Source organism: Oncorhynchus mykiss, chromosome 3, assembly GCF_013265735.2.
Source record: "Oncorhynchus mykiss isolate Arlee chromosome 3, USDA_OmykA_1.1, whole genome shotgun sequence".
Taxonomy (NCBI): Eukaryota; Metazoa; Chordata; class Actinopteri; order Salmoniformes; family Salmonidae; genus Oncorhynchus; species Oncorhynchus mykiss.
This window is the reverse complement of record NC_048567.1, coordinates 34362172-34385990: the sequence shown is the minus strand read 5'-3', so window position 1 is coordinate 34385990 and position 23819 is coordinate 34362172. Positions and strand designations below refer to the sequence as shown.

The window sequence follows — 23819 nt, the reverse complement described above, 5'->3', positions numbered from 1 at the left end:
TAATTGTATGATTGTTACTGAACCAGTGAACTTGTTCTTGCCATTACAGATCATCATTGGAAAGGAATTCATCTTGAATGCACGAATCAGACTAACCAATTGCAAAAAGGGAGAGGTGCAGAAAGATAGTCCCTCTGGCACTGATAAAGCAATGGTGAAAACGAAGGTAAAGTGTTTATCACTGCAAAGATTACTCAATTATAATAGCACCAGACTAACACAGTAATAGCCTATAGGACAACATAAATAACAATAGGTAACACTTAACGTGGAACCCAGCCTCATAACACGTTATGACACGGTCATAACCATGTCATAACAGCTGAGTCCTAAACTGTCATAATATGGTCAAAACACTGTCAGGACACATATATTGAAATCTGTTGTGACATATATTGCGTTGTTTCATGGCTGGTTATGACACCTACATAAGAGTGTTAAAACCCACAAAACCTGCCACGGTAGTTATTTTATGGCTGCTTATGACACCTACATAAAGGTTTCAAAACTCACTAAACCTACCACACAAGACAAAACATTCCATTTACATTTGACATTTGAGTCATTTAGCAGATGCTCTTATCCAGAGCGACTTCCTTTACACCATAGCCGACTTTTCAACATGATGTTTATGTTATGAAACATTTACTGAACTTGACCATATTCAATTATTTGTGTAATTGCGCACAAATTGATGTCAGACATGCACCGACCCCAATGCTCTGTTGCTGATGACTGGGATGAATGCCGGAGAAGATTTCAGAAGCAGGACAAGACTTCCTTTTTTTTGACTGATGACTGACATAACGGCATGTATGTGATAGGCCTATATGATTATGATGGTCATAATGCTTCTTGACAGTATCATAAAGTGCATTTTCTTAGTCCAAGTAAAGTTGCACAGGATGGTCATAATGCTTCATGACAGTGTCATAAAGTGTATTTTCTACAAGTTATTTAGAATATGATGAGAAAAAAAACATGACTTTAAAGAATTCATTACAACAACAACGGACTTAAGAAACACATTTTCAAACGAAAGGAAACTTCTTGACAGGGAAAAAAGACATTTGAATAAATGTGGGTTTTCACACTCTTATGTAGGTGTCATAGCCAAACATAAAATAACTCAATATATGTCAAAACAGGTGTAAATATATGGGTCATGACAGTGTTATGACCATAATGACAGGATATGACAAGTTATGTCAGCTGTTATGACATATTATGACAGGGTTATGACTGTCATAACGTGTTATGAAGCTGGGTGTCAAGGAAAGTGTTAGTATGAAAGAATTATGTTTTGTGCAGTTGAACATTCTGTTATTTTTTCTAAGGAAACCTATTTATTCTGTTTCAAATGTTGGGGTGCCGCTTTGTAGTGTTGCTATACAAGAGCAAAATGGTGTTGACCCAGAATGTTTGCAAACCAATGTAAAATGAGTCCCTGAAGCATCAAAATGTCTAGTCATTCTCTGGTGACTGGTCTGAATTTGATTGTAGCCTAGCTAAACTACTATTATTGTGTAAATGTCATTAAATGCCATAGTTTGGGTCTTGGGACTACAAATGATTTAATGTTCTAGATTATTGAAAACAAATCTCTGTGAATACATTTGGTTACGCTTTCTTTTGTGTCAAAGGGTCATTTTGTGAGAGGGGAGCCCAGGCCTGAAAGGAACCCCTGGCACCATTTTGCGTTGACCTTTAGTGTTCAGTGATTGCAGATCTGTAAAACGCAGAAAGGTGTAAGCAATAAGGCGTAGTCTCCCCGAATCTTGTTATATTACCATATTGCTTGCGCCTATCCCGTTTTAATAGATGTGCAAACCTCAAGAGATTAGGACATTGGAAGTGGTGACAAAATAGTGTTCGGACCGGTCCAAAGAGACACAGCTCCCACCGGAGGATGCTGTGTCCTGACATTCCGTCGTCGCATACATCATTCATCAGAGGCACTTTGGGTGCAGCCATGGCGGCGCTCCTTTCACATTTCGATGACGAGTGGCACGATTTTAAGGAATTTGAGCCGGTCTCAGAGCAGGGGACTCGGATGGACCGAGTAAACTTGGTTGCCGAGCAGTTGACAGGCGTTCTGAGGGTCCTTCCAGAGCTCAACAACAGCTTTTCGGGCGAAATAGGCAGCTTCAAGTCCATGGAAGATCTGGTGACTGATTTCGACGAGAAATTGGCAGTGTGTTTCCGAAATGTCAACACCCAAACGGAGAACATTGCCCCTGTAAACATTATCGCCGAGGACACAACGTTGAGGAACGACGAGTGAGTATGCGAAGTGACTCCGGGCCAAAGTTAGTTTGTAACAACACCGTTCCTCCCTTGCAACACACTATCAAATGTCAATGTCGTGCCCTGCACAATAAATAGCGTCCAACTCATAAATGCTGTCACGAGTATTGATGGTTGATGCAAGCTGCCGGCATTCAACATTGTATCAGATAAGCTTATCATATTTACACCTATTCGAGAATATTGCTATAGGCTTACAGTTATGCTACGTTCACTTCACTAGAAGTTTACGTTTATAATGATGCTTTTTCCCCCATGCATTATTGTTGCTCTGCACGTACTGTCAGTTGCGCTGATGACTTGTCAATAAACAATGTTATCAATGGTCATGTGACTGCTCCATCACACTAGATCTTAGAGCTCACATAATCTCAGGTTGACATGTCAGTGCATGGTTTCCCAAATGTGCCTAACAACGACATCCCATTAAACTCTAGATTAGAATGTTGACCCAAATACCCTTCCCTGGAGTTCAGAATAAATCGGACAATTCACATTTATCCCCTCCTAAAAGATGAAAGATTTGGCTCATGTCTTGGGTAGAGATAGTTGATCCCACTAACCTGTTTGTGGTTAATAAATAGTTAGCCCAATACTATTCTGTTTATAAATGATAGATTAGTTATTAATGTCTCGCCCTTCCCCTTTTCACTATTCATAATACCGTTTTAAAGCGGTGCGGCTGTAGCATTATCAACAGCCCAAACGTATCGCACAGCTGGCCGATTAGTTCTCGTTACATCTTACTGCTTCCAAGTGCAGTGTCAATATGACAAATATAACCACTGTTGACCATTATTAGAAGTTAGCTATCACTTATCTACATGAGCTTTTGGTCCTACAGGTGGTTGTGTTCACTTTTATGTGTCTCTCATCTCATTTCCCCCACAGGATCTGGGATGCTCTCGCAGATAATTATGGTAATGTCATGGCAGTGGATTGGAAACAGTCTCGAACGCGCTCCCTCCATCTCCCCACTCTAATCCTCAAAGACGAACCAGTGAGTCAAGTTCTTGCTTCATAGAGGGCTCTTTCTTTGCCCCTTTCATTTCATCCCCAGTCTCTGTCTCTCTCTCTCTTTCTCCCTCTATCCCTATTCCCTACCACTCCCCCTCTCCCTGCCCCTACCGTCCTGTCCAATCTGTTTATCGCTCCAATCTAAAATTCAGAATTCATTGTGCCAGGATTTAGTTTTGATTAAATCCCCTCCCCCTGACCTGTCAGAGGGTGGATGATGTAACACTGGAGCTGTCCGACGATGAGCTGAGGGAACAGATGGACATGCACACCATCATCGTCTCCTGCCTCAATGACGAACCCCTCTTCACCGCAGAACAGGTAGGGCTACCCACCAATTTACCAAAGTTCCAACCCACAGCTCTGCCTGGAATAGCCCAAGACTGACCTGCACTTTATCAAAGATAGAATACAGTGTAGCAGAGCTGGGTATGGGGCTTGTGCCTGTTGCTTGAATGTGCTTCACATAGACAGATGACAGGTGAACTGAGCCGGTGTTTGTGTGTTAACCAGAGTTGGGGTCTATTCGATTGACATTTCCAGTCAATTCAGGAATACAATTTAATTCCAAGGATTGGAATTGCACTACAGGTCCAATGCAACAGACAGGAATAGAAATGGAACTGATCCCAAATGTGTGGTGTTACCGTGTGTATTGTAGGTTATTGAGGAGATAGAGGAGATGATGCAGGACTCTCCTGACTTGGGGGCAGAGAAGAACCACCCCTCTCAGTCAGATCTCTCCATGCTCTCTCTGGACATCCAGCGCCCCAGAACAAACCACAGCTATGAAGAGCGTGAGTATATCTCTGTCAGTTAGGTGTGTGTGTGTGCACGTGTGTGTGTGTGTGTGTGTGTGTAAATAGTGTGAGGGAGGGGAGGTTGAAAGTGTGTTTGCATCGTTATGCTACATTTCTGTGTGGTGTGTGTGTGTGTGTGTGTGTGTGTGTGTGTGTGTGTGTGTGTGTGTGTGTGTGTGTGCAGGAGAGATGACCCTGTGTGTAGCAGAGCTGAATGAGCGACTAGAGGAGGTGGAGATGGCCATCAGACATTACAGTGAGGAGCTGATTCAACACCTGGCCCTCAGGGACGAGCTGGACTTTGAAAAAGAGGTGAAGAACAGCTTCATCTCTATCCTGATAGATGTGCAAAACAGACAGAAGGAACACAGGGAACTACTGAAGAAAAATAAAAAACTCAAGAGTGGTGCCGGGGCCCCGCAGGGCCGACCAGAGAGAACACAAGCACTAGGATCAGTGAGTGACACCATCCATGCTGTGCGTGCACACACACAAACACACACACACAATTCCTGCTGATTCACTGTTTAATGGCATTGCTTAGTAACCTTTTAATGTATTCAAACCTTATCAAACGTATTTCTTGCTTGTACAGATGTCCCCCTGCAAGACTATCTTGATACCTTATTACTTCACTCTTTTTACAAACTAATTTACTGGTTTATTGTTTTGGGAAATATTGACCTTTTAAACCTTGGACATGGTTCCTTCGATTTTCATCTGCTTGTTTCCTGTTTGTGTGCCTCTTACTTCCCATATCTCTACTTCACTTCCTTCCTCTCTAGCGCTTTAGCATGGTGGGGCTCTCCTCTGCCATTCAAAATGGCTTCCGGCAAACTTTTGGGAGTGGTGGGAGTGAAAGACAGGTGCCTATATTTCTCTCTTTCTCTCTGTCTGTTGCCCTCTTCATTGGTGCTGTGTGTGTGTGTTTTTGTTGGTCAACTAGATGGTAATTGTACATGAAGTACAATAGGTGGATATAAAGTATTTGTGTGGTAGTGGTAGAAGTTTAAAACATTTTACTTTACTATTTAAAGCAAAGCAGTTGCATATAGTCAAAGTTTATTGTAGTAAAATAATGATTTTTGATGAACTACTATATCAACCATATTAATTTAGATTATGGGGCAGTTAGATCACAAAAATGTCTCAACTACAGTTGTTGCGTGTGAAAACTAAAAGAAGAAAGACAAAGAACAAAGCAATCTTTTGTTAGAAGATGGGAATAAAAAGCAGGATCAAGTGGACAACACTCTTAGGAAAGCAAAGAAACTCGGAATCAATCACGCTATGGGTTTCAGATAAATAGATGCACGATTTACATTTGTAAAACGTTCAGTGGGAAGGAAGTTTGATTTTAGGTGAATGATGATGTAATGATTAGAAAGTTGTAAGCTATTCTTTTTGGAGAGAAATATCTAGTGGTGACAACTCTTTAAAAGTATTTGTGTGGTAGTTGATGAACTACAGTGCCTTAAGAACGTATTCACACCCCTTGACTTTTTCCATATTTTGTTGTGTTACAGCCTGAATTTCACATGGATTAAATTGAGATTTTGTGTCACTGGTCTACACACAATACTAGTTACTCCACAGTACTAACCTAAACGACAGAGTGAAAAGAAGGAAGCCTGTACAGAATACAAATATTCCAAAACATGAATCATGTTTGCAAATAAGGCACTAAAGTAAACCTGCAAAAAATGTGGCAAAGAAATTAACTTTATGTCCTTAGTACACAGAGTTATGTTTGGGGCATAATTTTTAAGCATCAGGGTGGTGCATCATGTTATGGGTATGCTTGTCATCAGCAAGGACTAGGGAGTTTTTTAGGATAAAAATAAACAGAACAGAGCTAAGCACAGGCAAAATCTTAGAGGAATACCTGGTTCAGTCTGCTTTCCTACAGACACTGGGAGACAAATTCACCTTTCAGCAGGACAAGGCCAAATCTACACTGGAGGTGCTTGCCAAGACGACATTGAATGTTCTTGAGTGGCCTAATTACAATTTTGATTGAAATATTTTTGAAAACCTATGGCAAGACTTGAACATTGCTGTCTAGCAATGATCAACAACCAACTTGACGGAGCTTGAAGAATTTAAAAAATAATAATTGTACAGTCCAGGTGTGCAGAGCTCTTAGAGACTTACTTAGATAGACTTGCAGCTGTAATCTCTGCCAAAGGGGTTCTAACATGTATTGACTCAGGGGTGTGAGTACTTATTTATGTAAATGAGATATGTCTGTATTTCATTTAACATTGTTTTACTAACATTTCCAGAAACATGTTTTCACTTTGTTGTTATGGGGTATTGTGTGTAGAATTCAGAATCCATTTTGAATTCAGGCTGTAACACAACATAATGTGGACTAAGTCAAGGGGTATGAATAACACTGTATATAACTGCCCCTGAACAGGCAGTTAACCCACTGTTCCTAGGCCGTCATTGAAAATAAGAATTTGTTCTTAACTGACTTGCCTAGTTAAATAAAGGTAAAATAAAATAGGGCTGACCCTAGTAAGTCGACTGGTTGATTGTTTGGTTGATAGGCTGTTGGTCGACCGAGATTTACTTAGTCGAGCTGTGGCAAATATACACTACACAACCAAAACTATGTGAATACCTGCTCGTTGAACATCTCTCATTCAAAAATCATGGGTATTAATATGGAGTTGGTCCCCCCTTTGCTGCTATAACAGCCTCTTACACTTCTGGGAAGGCTTAGGGCTGGGTGAAATGGCCTAAAACTCATATCTCGATTTTCTCAGCTTATGGGAGATTCACAATATATACAGTTGAAGTCAGAAGTATGCATACATCTTTGCCAAATACATTTAAACTCAGTTCTAGTAACAATTCCCTTTAAACTAATCCTAGTAACAATTCCCTGTCTTAGGTCAGTTAGGATCACCACTTTATTTTAAGAATGTGAAATGTCGGAATAATAGTAGAGAGAAGGATTTATTTCAGCTTTTATTTCTTTCATCACATTCCCAGTGGGTTAGAAGTTTACATTCACTCAATTAGTATTTGGTAGCATTGCCTTTAAATTGTTTAACTTGGGTCAAACGTTTCGGGTAGCCTTCCACAAGCTTCCCACAATAAGCCAACACATAATTTGGCCGCCTTTCCTTCCAGTTCTCTGCTGCCTATGACTGGAACAAATTGCAAAAATCGTTGAAGTTGGAGACTTTTATCTCCCTCACCAACTTTAAACATCTGCTATCTGAGCAGCTAACCGATCGCTGCAGCTGTACATAGTCCATCGGTAAATAGCCCACCCAATTTACCTACCTCATCCCCATACTGTTTTTATTTATATACTTTTCTGCTCTTTTGCACACCAGTGCAACTACCAGTGCAGTGCACCAGTGCAACCAGTGCTCTACCTGCACATGACCATCTGATCATTTATCACTCCAGTGTTAATCTGCTAAAATTGTAATTATTCGCCTACCTCCTCATGCCTTTTGCACACAATGTAGATAGACTCTTTTTGTCATGTACTGTCATGTTGTGTCTTGTCTCTGTCCTTTCCCTTCACCCTGTCTCCCTTTGCTGGTCGTTGTTAGGTTACCTTTTCTCCCCCGCTTTCCCCCAGCTGTTCCTTGTCTCCTCTTGACTACCTCGTCACCCCTTCTCCCACCTGTTCCCCTTTTCCCTCTGATTAGGTCCCTATATCTCTCTCTGTTTTTGTTCCTGTCCTTGTCGGATTCTTGTTTGTTGTGTTTCATGCCTGAACCAGACTGTCGTCATGTTTGCTGTAACCATGTCTTGTCCTGTCGGAATCTGCCGGTCCGTCTGAGCCTACCTATGTTTGGTAATTAAAGAAGCTCTGTTTAAGTTAATTCGCTTTTGGGTCCTCATTCACGCACCGTAACAGAAGAATCCGACCAAGAATGGACCCAGCGACTTCGGATCCTCTCCACTCAGCCGTCGGGATCCAGGGAGCGATGCTAGGCAGACACGAGCAGGAAGTGTCTGCTGCTCGACATGCCGTTGAGACCCTGGCCACCCAAGTCTCCAACCTCACAGAACAGGTTCACCATCTCCGCCTCGATCCACCGGCCACTTCCAGGGCTTTCGAATCTCCGGAGCCCAGAATCAATAACCCGCCGTGTTACTCTGGGGAGCCCACTGAATGCCGCTCGTTCCTCACCCAGTGTGATATTGTGTTTTCTCTCCAGCCCAACACTTACTCCAGGAGCACTGCTCGTGTCGCCTACGTCATATCTCTCCTTATTGGACGGGCTCGTGAGTGGGGCACGGCAATCTGGGAGGCAAGGGCTGAGTGTACTAACCAGTATCAGGACTTTAAGGAGGAGATGATACGGGTTTTTGATCGATCTGTTTTTGGGGAGGAGGCTTCCAGGGCCCTGTCTTCCCTATGTCAAGGCAATCGATCCATAACAGACTACTCTATTGAGTTTCGCACTCTTGCTGTCTCCAGTGGCTGGAACGAGCCGGCCTTGCTCGCTCGTCTTCTGGAGGGTCTCCGCGCAGAGGTAAAGGATGAGATTCTCTCCCGGGAGGTTCCTTCCAGCGTGGATTCCTTGATTGAACTCGCTATTCGCATTGAGCGACGGGTTGATCTTCGTCACCGAGCTCGTGGAAAGGAGCTCGCGCTCTCCGTCGCCCCCCTCTCCGCATCACTACCATCTTCCTCTGCCGGCTCGGGTGCTGAGCCCATGCAGCTGGGAGGTATCCGCATCTCGACTAAGGAGAGGGAACGGAGAATCACCAACCGCCTCTGTCTCTATTGCGGTTCCGCTGGTCATTTTGTCACTTCATGTCCAGTAAAAGGCCAGAGCTCGTCAGTAAGCGGAGGGCTACTGGTGAGCGCTACTACTCCTGTCTCTCCTTCAAGATCCTGCACTACCTTGTCGGTCCATCTACGCTGGACCGGTTCGTCAGCTTCCTGCAGTGCCTTAATAGACTCTGGGGCGGAGGGCTGTTTTATGGACGAGACCTGGGCTCGGGAACATGACATTCCTCTCAGACAGTTAAAGGAGCCCACGGCCTTGTTCGCCCTGGATGGTAGTCCTCTCCCCAGGATTCAGCGTGAGACGCTACCTTTAACCCTCACTGTTTCTGGTAATCATAGTGAAACCATTTCTTTTTTAATTTTTCGTTCACCTTTTACACCTGTTGTTTTGGGCCATCCCTGGCTAGTTTGTCATAATCCTTCCATTAATTGGTCTAGTAATTCTATCCTCTCCTGGAACGTCTCTTGTCATGTGAAATGTTTAATGTCTGCTATCCCTCCTGTTTCCTCTGTCTCTTCTTCACAGGAGGAGCCTGGTGATTTGACAGGGGTGCCGGAGGAATATCACGATCTGCGCACGGTGTTCAGTCGGTCCAGGGCCACCTCTCTTCCTCCACACCGGTCGTATGATTGTAGTATTGATCTCCTTCCGGGAACCACCCCCCCCCCGGGGTAGACTATACTCTCTGTCGGCTCCCGAACGTAAGGCTCTCGAAGATTATTTGTCTGTAGCTCTTGACGCCGGTACCATAGTCCCCTCCTCCTCTCCCGCCGGAGCGGGGTTTTTTTTTGTCAAGAAGAAGGACGGGTCTCTGCGCCCCTGCATAGATTATCGAGAGCTGAATGACATAACAGTGAAGAATCGTTATCCGCTTCCTCTTATGTCTTCAGCCTTCGAGATCCTGCAGGGAGCCAGGTTTTTCACTAAGTTGGACCTTCGTAACGCTTACCATCTCGTGCGCATCAGGGAGGGGGACGAGTGGAAGACGGCGTTTAACACTCCGTTAGGGCACTTTGAATACCGGGTTCTTCCTTTCGGCCTCGCTAACGCTCCAGCTGTCTTTCAGGCATTAGTCAATGATGTCCTGAGAGACATGCTGAACATCTTTGTTTTCGTTTACCTTGACGATATCCTGATTTTTTCACCGTCACTCCAGATTCATCTTCAGCACGTTCGACGTGTCCTCCAGCGCCTTTTAGAGAATTGTCTTTTTGTGAAGGCTGAGAAGTGCACTTTTCATGCCTCCTCCGTCACATTTCTCGGTTCTGTTATTTCCGCTGAAGGCATTAAGATGGATCCCGCTAAGGTCCAAGCTGTCATTGATTGGCCCGTCCCTAAGTCACGCGTCGAGCTGCAGCGCTTTCTCGGCTTCGCGAACTTCTATCGTCGTTTCATCCGTAATTTCGGTCAGGTGGCAGCTCCTCTCACAGCCCTTACTTCTGTCAAGACGTGCTTTAAGTGGTCCGTTTCCGCCCAGGGAGCTTTTGATCTCCTCAAGAATCGTTTTACATCCGCTCCTATCCTTGTTACACCTGACGTCTCTAGACAGTTCGTTGTCGAGGTTGACGCGTCAGAGGTGGGCGTGGGAGCCATTCTTTCTCAGCGCTCCCTCTCTGACGACAAGGTCCACCCATGCGCGTATTTTTCTCATCGCCTGTCGCCGTCGGAACGTAACTATGATGTGGGTAACCGCGAACTGCTCGCCATCCGGTTAGCCCTAGGCGAATGGCGACAGTGGTTGGAGGGGGCGACCGTTCCTTTTGTCGTTTGGACTGACCATAGGAACCTTGAGTACATCCGTTCTGCCAAACGACTTAATGCGCGTCAGGCGCGTTGGGCGCTGTTTTTCGCTCGTTTCGAGTTCGTGATTTCTTATCGTCCGGGCTCTAAGAACACCAAGCCTGATGCTTTGTCTCGTCTCTTCAGTTCTTCAGTAGCCTCCACTGACCCCGAGGGGATTCTCCCTGAGGGGCGTGTTGTCGGGTTGACTGTCTGGGGAATTGAGAGGCAGGTAAAACAAGCGCTCACTCACACTCCGTCGCCGCACGCTTGTCCTAGGAACCTTCTTTTCGTTCCCGTTCCTACTCGTCTGGCCGTTCTTCAGTGGGCTCACTCTGCCAAGTTAGCCGGCCACCCTGGCGTTCGGGGTACGCTTGCTTCCATTCGCCAGCGTTTTTGGTGGCCCACCCGGGAGCATGACACGCGTCGTTTCGTGGCTGCTTGTTCGGTCTGCGCGCAGACTAAGTCCGGTAACTCTCCTCCTGCCGGCCGTCTCAGGCCGCTTCCTATTCCCTCTCGACCGTGGTCTCACATTGCCTTAGATTTTGTCACCGGACTGCCTTCGTCAGCGGGGAAGACTGTTATTCTTACGGTTGTCGATAGGTTCTCTAAGGCGGCTCATTTCATTCCCCTTGCTAAGCTTCCTTCTGCTAAAGAGACGGCACAAATCATCATCGAGAATGTTTTCAGAATTCATGGCCTTCCGTCAGACGTCGTTTCGGACAGAGGTCCGCAATTCACGTCTCAATTTTGGAGGGAGTTTTGCCGTTTGATTGGGGCTTCAGTCAGTCTCTCTTCCGGCTTTCACCCCCAGTCTAACGGTCAAGCAGAACGGGCCAATCAGACTATTGGTCGCATCTTACGCAGTCTTTCTTTTCGCAACCCTTCGTCTTGGTCAGAACAGCTCCCCTGGGCAGAATACGCCCACAACTCGCTTCCTTCGTCTGCGACCGGGCTATCTCCTTTTCAGAGTAGCCTCGGGTACCAGCCTCCGCTGTTCTCATCTCAGTTCGCCGAGTCCAGCGTCCCCTCCGCTCAGGCTTTTGTCCAACGTTGCGAGCGCACCTGGAAGAGGGTCAGGTCTGCACTTTGCCGTTATAGGACGCAGACTGTGAGGGCTGCTAATAAGCGTAGAACTAAGAGTCCTAGATATTGTCGCGGTCAGAGAGTTTGGCTCTCCACTCAGAACCTTCCCCTTAAGACGGCTTCTCGCAAGTTGACCCCGCGGTTCATTGGTCCGTTCCGTATTTCTCGGGTCATTAATCCTGTCGCAGTTCGACTTCTTCTTCCGCGATACCTTCGTCGCGTCCACCCGGTCTTCCATGTCTCCTGCATCAAGCCCGTCCTTCGCGCCCCCGCTCGTCTTCCCCCCCCACCCCCCATCCTTGTCGAGGGCGCACCCATCTACAGGGTCCGTAGAATTTTGGACATGCGTCCTCGGGGCCGTGGTCACCAGTACCTCGTTGATTGGGAGGGGTACGGTCCTGAGGAGAGGAGTTGGGTTCCCTCTCGGGACGTGCTGGACCGTGCGCTGATCGAGGATTTCCTCCGTTGCCGCCAGGTTTCCTCCTCGAGTGCGCCAGGAGGCGCTCGGTGAGTGGGGGGGTACTGTCATGTACTGTCATGTTGTGTCTTGTCTCTGTCCTTTCCCTTCACCCTGTCTCCCTCTGCTGGTCGTTGTTAGGTTACCTTTTCTCCCCCGCTTTCCCCCAGCTGTTCCTTGTCTCCTCTTGACTACCTCGTCACCCCTTCTCCCACCTGTTCCCCTTTTCCCTCTGATTAGGTCCCTATATCTCTCTCTGTTTTTGTTCCTGTCCTTGTCGGATTCTTGTTTGTTGTGTTTCATGCCTGAACCAGACTGTCGTCATGTTTGCTGTAACCATGTCTTGTCCTGTCGGAATCTGCCGGTCCGTCTGAGCCTACCTATGTTTGGTAATTAAAGAAGCTCTGTTTAAGTTAATTCGCTTTTGGGTCCTCATTCACGCACCGTAACACTTTTTTAAATGTTTTTTTTTCTACTGTGTTATTGTCTTGTTTATTGTTTACTCCATTTGTAACTGTGTTGCTGTCTGTTCACACTGCTATGCTTTATCTTGGCCAGGTCGCAGTTGTAAATGAGAACTTGTTCTCAACTAGTCTACCTGGTTAAATAAAGGTGAAATCAAATAAAAAAAAATAAAAAAAACAGGCAACTCAGTGTATGTTAACTTCTGACCCACTGGAATTGTGATATGGTGAATTATAAATTAAATAATCTGTCTGTAAACAATTGTTGGACAAATTACTTGTGTCGTGCACAAAGTAGATGTCCTAACCGACTTGCCAAAACTATAGTTTGTTAACAAGAAATTTGTGGAGTGGTTGAAAAACGAGTTTTAATGACTCCAACCTAAGTGTATGTAAACTTCCGACTTCAACTGTACATATAGATTTTACAAAATGTTTTCTCTAAATAAGCTTTGTTGTACAATTTAAAGAAAAATTACGCTGCATTTAAAACAGTCAGCAATAATCTAATGAATTCAGAGCTTGTGAAATTATACCTAGGCTAAATATATGCCTTCAACAGCCATAAGACCAGACCCACTAATAATTTAATTATTTTATCAAAATACTTGTACCTGCTTTTTTTTGTAATAATCACTGATCTGGCTTTCAGGTCTGTCTATGAAAATGATATTTTTGTTACAAATTTACCAGAACCATGCATAATGCACATCAACTAATAATGTATCAGGCATAGAAAATGAACACCGGTCTCATAAACAATCTCTCAAGCACAAGCACACGTGCTAGTAAGTAGCCAGCTAATGTTTATTTTTTAAGTTTAGCCAACTTGGATCTAGGTATAATTTCACAAGCTCTGAATTCAGTCAGCAAAGCAAAACAGTTGCATTTTACTGAACACATTCTTCTGTCATTCTCCAACTGTTTGAACAGATGTTGAAATCAAGTGGCCTACCTTATTTATCAGAATGAGAACGAGTTGCCAATTCCTTTATATAATTGTTTTATGCTTATTGCACATTTATAAAACACAGCCTAAACAGCTAGTATAACTATCTTTATTCAACAAAAATGCTGCCAACGATACATTGCGTGCACTACAAACTGATCATTCATTTTCCAGAATGAATGTTCATTGGGACATCCGTTTTAGTAGTGTCTGCTCTGCTTGAAATTTGAGGAGTTAAAACATAAACAGGGTATGGTTCGAAAGGTTAACTTCTCCTCTATTACAGTAAAATAATGTCTCCATGTGTTTCGGTGTCCATATGATCAATTCTGTTGGACCAAACCTCAAATGCAAATAGCATATTGAAACCGTTTGTCAGAGAAGAAGAAGTGATCTCTCATCTTTTTTTTGTGAGTTGTAGGGGGAGGGTCTTGGGAGAAAGAGGCGAAGTGCGTTTCTATGTGCTTATTTTGAACCTAAGCTTGTTGCCTGCCTGCCCGCCTTTCGAACAACGACACCCGTTGTTATGGCGAAGACATGAGCACCTTGTCATTATATACAGATCTCTGGTGTAAATGGGAAGGTGCACAGCACAGAAGGAGCGAACGAGACGAGACCAAAAAGACAACATGAGAACAAGCAGACATAAATGCGCATAAAAACAAAAAAAATACAAAAACCTTGATTCTGCGATACAGGCATTTGGAATATTGTTCAAAAACATTCATTCAAATTAATTCTATATATCGCCCAGCCCTACTTTCCACTAGATGTTGGAACATTGCTGCAGGGACTTGCTTCCATTCAGACACAGGAGCATTAGTGAGGTCGGGCACTGATGTTGGGTGATTAGGCCTTGCTCGCAGTCTGCATTCCAATTCATCCCAAAGGTGTTTAATGGGCTTGAGGTCAGGGCTCTGTTCAGACCAGTAAAGCTATTCCAAACCGTTCTTAACCGATTGTTTCTGTGTGGACCTTGGTTTGTGCATAGGGCATTGCCATGCTGAAACAGGGAATTGCCATCCCCAAACTGTTGCCACAAAGTTGGAAGCACATAATCATCTTGAATGGTATTGTATGCTGTAGCGTTAAGATTTCCCTTCACTGGAATTAAGGGGCCATTAAAAACAGCCCCAGACCATTATTCCTCCTCCACTGAACTTTACAGTTGGCACTGCATTCGGGCAGGTAGCATTGTCCTGGCATCAGTCAAAACCAGATTTGTCTGTCAAACTGCCAGATGGTGAAGCATGATTCGTCGCTCCAGAGTCCAATGGCAGCGAGCTTTACACTCTAGCCGATGCTTGGCATTGCGCATGAGGATCTTAAGCTTCTGTGCGGCTGCTCGGCCATGGAAACCCATTTACATGAAGCTCCCGATGAACAGTTCTGGTGCTGATGTTGCTTCCAGAGGCAGTTTGGAACTCGGTAGTGAGTGTTGCAACCCAGGACAGAGGATTTTTACGTGCTACGCACTTCAGAACTCGGCTTTGTTCACGGTTGTTCCTAGACGTTTCCACTTCACTTACAGTTGACCGGGGCAGCTCTAGCAGGGCAGAAATTTGTTGAATTGACTTGTTGGGAAAGTGGCATGCTATAACGGTGCCACGTTGAAAGTCACTGAGCTCTTCATTCTACTGTCAATGTTTATCTATGGAGATTGTATGGCTGTGTGCTCGATTTTATACACCTGTCAGCAACGGGTATGGCTGAAATAGCTGAATCCACTCATTTGAGGGGGTGTCCGCATACTATTGGCCATGTAGCGTGCATTAATAACTTATGTCACACAAGACACCTGTCTGATTCACGCTTGTCTGTGGACTAATCCATTGCGGAGGCCGCAGGGAAGGCACAGCAGTATCTCCAGTAGTACATTTAGTGTTAATTCCCATCATTTCTAATCTTGTTTGTTACGGTAATTTCTGTTAATGCCCTCAATATATTATTATTACAGTCTTACTGTGTCACTGTAGGATCTGACACGTTTGCAGAGCACACAACCTAGGCTGTGAGAAAAAAAAGTTTGGGTTTATTTCATTCCATTTACAAGTTGTCAATTTATGAATTGTCTTTTGTTTGGAGCACTCCTGTCAATCTTGAGTAAAGGACACGCAACTGATTACGCATATAGAAGTAGGACTAGTCTACTTAGTCTGCGAGCAAATGTAGGCCTATAATTGTGCCCATTTGAGGATCTAATACTATTTATTATTGTCTTAATTTACCGTCACTGTGGAATTTCTGAAAGTTATTTTTTCTTCACCTCAAGCAGCGAGTAGACAAAGTCTGTTTTTACATCCATTGAAAATTATAGTTGTTCCTCAACGGAGCCTATTTGAAAAATCTTTACAGCTCGCTCCCTTTTGATTAAACGCTCAGCATGAAAGGGGGAAGGAATGTCATGCTCTGATCCGGTGGAAGCGTCATAAAATAGGTCTACCTGATTGCGTCTTATCCCTTGCAAAATAGCCTGCAGCTGTGTCTGTCTGTCTGTCTAGAGCTCACTGGAGCTGAAAACTCTGAGGATCCAGAATATTTTATACAATGTTGCAAGTTAGCTAGCAGGAGCTTCAGGCCAGACCAAGTTAATATAATAGTTTCTTCCAGACAGGTCATGCATAGACAATGTGATTTAGATTATATTTATTTTCTACCTGCAGGTTGCAATGTTCAAAATGTTTGGCTTTATGTAGTTATGTAGAGACTATTTGTACATATTGGCAATGAAAATAAAAGTTACTTTTAGATTTGTATCATTTTCATTTACATATCATTTAGATTTACCACATAACATTGATTTTGAGATATGAAGGCTTTATTATAAATTAAATTCAACTGTTCCATGAAAATGTGCATATGAAAATCATAACTGACATGCAGATCAGTAGAAATGGTATGATAACATGGCACTCCAAATGGAAAAGGTTGCCATCCGCTGGTTTAGCCTATTACCTGCAAATTCAGGAGCTTAACAGCCGAGGCAAATCTGTGAAAGCCAGCAGCAGCGGGCAGCGGGAGGAGGAAGGTCGGGAGCAGGTGTTTTTCTTCTGGTTAGGCTATATTGATCTCTGGCTCTCTCTTTAGTAATTTATGTGTCTTCATTTTTAATCGCAGTCCTTAAAGCATCAGACAAGCTCAGTAGCCTACATATAGGTGATTTTATTCAAACATAGGACGTGGAAAAATACAAGTACATTTTATTCGACCAATCAGAAGACTCTTGGTCAACTAAGATTAGTTTTATTCGGAGACAGCCCTACACTGTATGTAGAATAGATTTGTTTGTAGACCTACTGATAGCTAGCTTTAAGTCCTAGCTGATAAATGAACTCTTTATTGCTAAAAGTACATTTCCTGAAGTAAATGTGGTTTGTTTGCTAACTTGTTTTAAAGTATGTATGGTTTTGAAATATGTTATAGTAGTGGTAGTGCCTGCAGTATTAATGGTGGTGACTGGTTATAGTTGAAAAAGTAGGTAGTTGAAAAGCTAAGATAGTCTGAAAATATGAAAGTTGGTTTGGAGTATCTAGCTTGAACGGTTCAAGAGTTACAATTATTGTTGGTGGGTATTATATGCTAACTTATGCTCATTTAAGTTTTTCAAATTTATAGTGCAGACCAAAGCTCGTGCGAACCAGAGTACACCCAGGGCCAGAGCTGTACCAGAGCTAGTGCAGACAAGAGCAGTAGTTGTGGTCAGTAGTTGTGTGGTTGTGGTCAGTGTCTAAACTACAGTTGTTGCATGTGAAAACTGAAAGAAGTGCTATGAGAAGCAGGGTTGCCAGGTCTAGCTTAAATTTCTAGCCCAATGACCTCTCAAAACCCGCCCAAAAGGCCTGAAAACTAGCCCAATTGTTTTTTTAAATCAGGCAAGAGAGGAGTTGCCATACATAGACAATAAAAAAAATTCCATAACGTTATCGAGACAAGAAGGAATATCATACTTACTTGTAAAATGCAGGTTTCCTCAAAATAATAATTATTGCAAGCTATGACATGACGTAATAAAGGAATAGGAATTTGTGACAAAAGAAAAGAAAAGTCCGTTAGCTGTGGTATAGTGGCCATATTGTCATTATAAACTGTTTACCAATGTAATTAGAACAGTACAAAGTAATGTTTTGTCATACCGTTGGTATATGGTCTGATATACCACGGCTTTCAGCCAATCAGCATTCAGCCAATCAGCGTTCAGGGCTCAAATCAGGTTTATAATTGTAAATAAATCTCCTTTGTGCATGTGCATAACAATAGATAACTCCTACAGGAGAGTTTGAGTGATGAAAGTTGGACAGAGGATCTCGAAATCTCTGAGCAAGAAACACTTGGACAAACATGAAAAAACTAATGTTAGGCTCTTTTCCGGCAATTGGGCTGTTATTGTGTGACAGATGTTAAGACTACAATCTGTCATTGACTTGTCATTTCAATAGACATAGGCTTTAGACTAAAATCAGGGTTTTTGATTCTAATTCAATTTTACCATAGTTTGCTGAGATAAAGGCAGGTAGCCTATAGCACCTGATAGGCCTACATCTCATTTCAGATAGTCTACAGTATCCTAGACAAGATGTAGGCAAGATGTAAACTGAATGATTGAGCAGCTCGCTTAGTTCAAATTAAGACACATTTATTCAACATGAATAGCGAGGCGATATCGCAATAAGAAGTAACTTGTTTCCCCAATAGCCGACTGGAATAAGGCTACTGAGAATGTGGTCATAATTTCCATCACTGAATTAAATATTCATAATATATATATGAACTTAATATGCTTGTCAACAACAGCCTGTCACGTTCTGACCTTTATTTCTGTTTTGTATTTATTTAGTATGGTCAGGGCGTGAGTTGGGTGGGCAGTCTATGTTTGTTTTTCTATGTTTTGGGGCAGTTCTATGTTTTCGGCCTAGTATGGTTCTCAATCAGAGGCAGGTGTCATTAGTTGTCTCTGATTGAGAATCATACTTAGGTAGCCTGGGTTGCACTGTTTGTTTGTGGGTGATTGTCTATGTTGATGGCTTGTTTCAGCACAGGTCTCATTTTGTAGCTTCACGGTCGAATTTGGTTTATTGTTTTTGTTACTCGTTTGTATAGTGTTCAGTCTTTCTTGATTAAAGATTTGCCATGGACACTTACCACGCCGCGTATTGGTCCTCAGATCCATCTCGTCTCTCCTCTTCAGATGAAGAGGAGGACGGCCGTGACACAGCCAGTGTTTATTTTTTTGAATGGGTTTTTACCTGTAGCCTAATCTGACGATAATAACACAAGGCTACACCAACAAAGTTATAGGCTATTTATTAAATTGGTTTGCCAGCTCCACACGCGGGACAAAGGCTATACAAGGCTACACAAGCGGCACAAATTAATTTGCAATGACTCCAGTGATATCGTCATTTCAACAACAATTATTGTATCAAATGGTAGCCTCCAATGTCATATAAATGAATAGGTTTACTTGATGGCCAACAGAGGCACATGTATAATTCTCCACATTTAGCCTAATGTCAGTTTCATTGAGGACTTTTCCCCGTAAAAAAGAACCAGGCGAGGGAGTTCCATAACTTCCATTTAACATTTCTACTCGGGCAGCTCCTGAGACCCAAGAACTGGGCATGCATGAAGCACTTTGCTTGATACCTAAGCAGTCAACATTAGAATGCAGTTTAAACCACCTCCAAGCAGATTTATGTAATGCGTTCCAGTGCGTTCCCAAAGTCATTTTCCAGTGCTTTGTCAATTATTTATTGATGTGCATCAGTTCTAGAGTATTAATATGTTTTATGGAAAAAAATGTTTGGAAAAAGGTGTCTCCATAATGACATTCTAAATAGCCTACCTACAACTGGTGAAAAGTTGTCACAACGTACCCGTGTGCTGCTCTCGCTCCTCTCGCTCACCTGACTCAGCCAATAACTGTAGTGCTCTCTCAACACACACACACACACACACACACACATACATACACCCCTCTGGCTCTCCCCACTAGTCAATCACTCAGGACCAGTCTGTCTCACTGCCTGACAGTCAGGAACAGGTCACAGTGAAATATATATGTTTTAAGAGAAATGCTATGGCGGTTGCGGTGCAACTTAGAAATAGCCCAAAAACCTGCAACCTGTGACCAGTACATTTTCACCCGCAACATCGTTTTCAAAGTAGCCCGATTTGGCCTGAAAACCGCGAACAGCAGGTGATGGGTTACTAAAACAGCTCTATCAATTGATTGGTAGAAGGTATTCATAATCCGTTGCCAGATTTGAATAGCAGAGAAGTAGACGAATATATCACACCCTTTTAACTTTTTGTCTAAAGTGGTACAAATTTCAGTTTATAAAATGTTACAGAAAATGTTGTTGATGCTGTTACTAAAACAACTTTTCAGAACAAGATATTTTTGTTCCGCATTCAGATTTGAAAAGCAGAGAAGTAGAGGAAGATTTCATATGCTCTTTTTGTGATAGTTGTTGACCAAGTGGTTAAATTAGATGATTTGTGTAAAAAGTTGCATTGTTTCATTTACAGTGAATGGAATGTTGAGAAAATTGCCATGAAAGTGGATGGAGAACAAAAAAACATAATTAAAAAAGGTTGTCTACATGTTGTAATGTTTCCACGGCGTTTCTAGCTTGAACGGTGCTAAATAATAATAATAACAAGTCTGAAGTATGACGAAGATTTAAAGTCTGGACTTTTGCTTCGCAAGTCCCACCTAAAAATGCTGATCCACCCAGCTTCACATTTCCATAAACTGAACAGAATTTACTTGCTGTCTTACCTCTCCATTACCCCCCCCACAGTTTTCTAAATGTTCTGCCGTAAAATGAAATGTAAATGCAAATTACATTAGATTTTTTCCCCCGACCAGTCTACACAACCTGCTACACAATTTCAATGTAAAGGAAAATTCTAGAAAATGTTCTTAATTAATTAGAACACAAAACAAAGATGCCTTGATTGCATATGTCTTCACACACCATAGTTAATACTTGGTGGAAGAACTTTTGACAGCCATTGCATCTGTGAAAGGAGCATTTGTGTAAAGTTGGTAGGATCTCATTCAAAACGATTCACAGCTGTAATGGCTGCCAATGGTGGTTGCACCAGGTATTAACTCTGGGGTGTGAAGACATATGCAATCAAGACTGTTTTTTTTATTAGTATTAATTTGTAAAATGTTCTATATTTCTTCTTTCACTTTGAAAATGTGGGATAGGCTGTGTAGATCAGTAGGAAAACAATATAACGTGTAATTGAATTAAGGCAGACAAATGTGAAAAAGTGTACAAGGGGTGTTTACACTATCACTAGGCACTGTACTTATACTCTCTCTCTTTTTCTCTGTTGTTTCTACCCCATGGTCTCTCTTAGTATCTGACCACAGTCATTCCATATGAGAAGAAAGGAGGCCCTCCATCGGTGGAAGATCTTCAGATCCTTACCCAAAGTAAGTGGCACCTTAGTAAGTGGCACCTCTCAGGTGCAGAGCATTTATCCCCCGCCCATCAAATGAGTCTTGAATAAATAAAAACATTTGTGCTACTTGAAGTACAGGGTACAGTTGTTTATCTGGTGTTATAGATGGTTGACATACCGTGGTCAAATAAATTCCTGGAATAAATATATTTTTCTGATTGGTTTGTGTTTCTGTTGCAGTCCTGCAAGCTATGAGAGACGACAGTGACAAGGTGCCCAGGCTTCTGACAGACTACATTCTCAAAGGTGAATACACTCAGCCTCTCTCTATGTACATTTTAACATTAGTAGGCTATATTACAGGGATGTATGTGTTATTGGCATACTGTTGTCTTTGCATTTTTGTAGAATTCAAGAGCACAACGGTTATTGATAACCGGCTATTTTAGGCTATTTTAAGATAGGCTTTTCTACTGTTTAAGTTGTTGTGCCTTTTCTTTTGTGTGTATGGTACAGGGCAATTTACAGTTGAGTGATCTCCTTTTTCATTTCTTTAAAAACATGTCTCTCCATTCTTCATTTTCTGTTCAATGTCTCGCTGCATTGTACTTGCCAGCTCTGGTGTGAGAGCTGTGGACAGAGAGGTTTGTGGCACACATTCACAGACACTGTACTGTGTAGTGTAGTTCACTCATTGCGGGGAGAGCTTTAGTGTAATGTAACCGTACCCTGCCCTTGTGTCCTGTCACTGCCCCCCCCCCCCCCCCTCCCCTCCCCTCCCCTCCCCTCACTGTCACACTGCTGCTGTTTAGGGTATGGTAGACCCCATTGCAGCTCCCGTTGGTGTCACAAAGTTATCCCTGACCCATGACCTTGCATTGCGTATCCCTTCACATCCTCAAGTGATCCCAAATGGACCTGATGGGTTCCCCTGAAACGCTCCCTGGGAATCCCTGCTCTTACAACCATTGGAACCTATCTCTCTTTCTGGGCTCACTGAATACTAAATGGCTGTATTGTCATATTTTTGCCGTTGCTGTTTCAAGTGTGTTTGGATTCCTTGAGACTGTTTTCCTGATCAAACCTAGATAGATACAGGTATTTTATTTTACAGGTATTTTATTTCTCCAGTTTTACTATTTCATTCCTTTTTCTCCACCCAAGCCTGTTCTATTTCTTACTTTGTATTTTCCCGTAGTTGCCTAACTGGCATTCACACATAGTCTCAGCCATACTCATTAATATGTGTTTTTTCCACAGTGCTTTGCCCAACATAGAGACTGGAAGGACGATAATGGACATTTTGGAAACGAGGTGAGGGATCTGGTTTCAATGTCAACAAGCAAAATGAAGAGGACTCGGTGTATAAAAAGTAAAAACATAAGCACACTGAATTGATTCTTTAGGATGCATGGTATTTTACCTCAAGTTGCTCCTTTTTGTGTAACACCCCATAGATGTTTTATACCTCATTCAGTTTTATTTTCTCTGTGTTGAGCATGGTGATTTCAGGTATTGTTTTATTGTTTTTACTTTAAGTGCAGTGTAAAATACAGTACTCAAAGTCATAAGAAAGATACTCATACATTCTAGTGTAGCATCTACTATATGTGGCTGATTTCAACAGACTTTTGGACGATAGGGGAACTTACTTCTTTTGGCCCTGAAGTAAGATCGAAGCTACTCATATCCAAAGGGTTGTGTCTTAATATGATTAACCTAAATCTGAAGGTCTCAGAAACGACTGAGCACGTGTAATATCAGGGATATAGATTTGTTTAAAAGTGCTTCATTAATAAAATAAACCTTGAACTAAATACTAACATTGTTCTACACAACTCAGTCCACCATTTGGCCTCCCTAAAAGCACTGCACATACAGTGCCTTGCGAAAGTATTTGGCCCCCTTGAACTTTGCGACCTTTTGCCACATTTCAGGCTTCAAATATAAAGATATAAAACTGTATTTTTTTGTGAAGAATCAACAACAAGTGGGACACAATCATGAAGTGGAACGACATTTATTGGATATTTCAAACTTTTTTAACAAATCAAAAACTGAAAAATTGGGCGTGCAAAATTATTCAGCCCCTTTACTTTCAGTGCAGCAAACTCTCTCCAGAAGTTCAGTGAGGATCTCTGAATGATCCAATGTTGACCTAAATGACTAATGATGATAAATACAATCCACCTGTGTGTAATCAAGTCTCCGTATAAATGCACCTGCACTGTGATAGTCTCAGAGGTCCGTTAAAAGCGCAGAGAGCATCATGAAGAACAAGGAACACACCAGGCAGGTCCGAGATACTGTTGTGAAGAAGTTTAAACCCGGATTTGGATACAAAAAGATTTCCCAAGCTTTAAACATCCCAATGAGCACTGTGCAAGCGATAATATTGAAATGGAAGGAGTATCAGACCACTGCAAATCTACCAAGACCTGGCCGTCCCTCTAAACTTTCAGCTCATACAAGGAGAAGACTGATCAGAGATGCAGCCAAGAGGCCCATGATCACTCTGGATGAACTGCAGAGATCTACAGCTGAGGTGGGAGACTCTGTCCATAGGACAACAATCAGTCGTATATTGCACAAATCTGGACTTTATGGAAGAGTGGCAAGAAGAAAGCCATTTCTTAAAGATATCCATAAAAAGTGTTGTTTAAAGTTTGCCACAAGCCACCTGGGAGACACACCAAACATGTGGAAGAAGGTGCTCTGGTCAGATTAAACCAAAATGTAACTTTTTGGCAACAATGCAAAACGTTATGT

At 42.7% G+C, this 23819-nt stretch overlaps 1 protein-coding gene across 2 annotated transcripts; it reads left to right on the top strand.

Moving 5' to 3' along the window:
- Positions 1-1883: 1883 nt before the first annotated feature.
- On the top strand, positions 1884-22988 carry LOC110519284 (fasciculation and elongation protein zeta-2-like). Of its 2 annotated transcripts, XM_036973924.1 has the most exons (8): positions 1884-2280; positions 3199-3307; positions 3532-3645; positions 3986-4121; positions 4309-4580; positions 21006-21081; positions 21291-21356; positions 22311-22988. In XM_036973924.1, exons 1-8 carry the CDS (start codon positions 1910-1912, stop codon positions 22325-22327), a joined length of 1161 nt encoding a protein of 386 aa, XP_036829819.1. In that variant the 5' UTR covers positions 1884-1909; the 3' UTR covers positions 22328-22988. The 2 variants fall into 2 exon arrangements, with proteins under 2 accessions (XP_036829819.1, XP_036829817.1); XM_036973922.1 differs by lacking the exon at positions 22311-22988 and having other exon boundaries at positions 21291-21744.
- The last annotated feature ends 831 nt before the right edge of the window (positions 22989-23819 follow it).

What these genes read in the sequence shown, in the direction of transcription:
- LOC110519284 (XM_036973922.1), top strand. Translation starts at nt 1,910, where the DNA reads ATGCTGTGTCCTGACATTCCGTCGTCGCATACATCATTCATCAGAGGC. An exon ending in TAATCCTCAAAGACGAACCA is followed by an intron (nt 3,308 to 3,531) that starts GTGAGTCAAGTT and finishes CTGACCTGTCAG; the next exon opens with AGGGTGGATGATGTAACACT. An exon ending in AAACCACAGCTATGAAGAGC is followed by an intron (nt 4,122 to 4,308) that starts GTGAGTATATCT and finishes GTGTGTGTGCAG; the next exon opens with GAGAGATGACCCTGTGTGTA.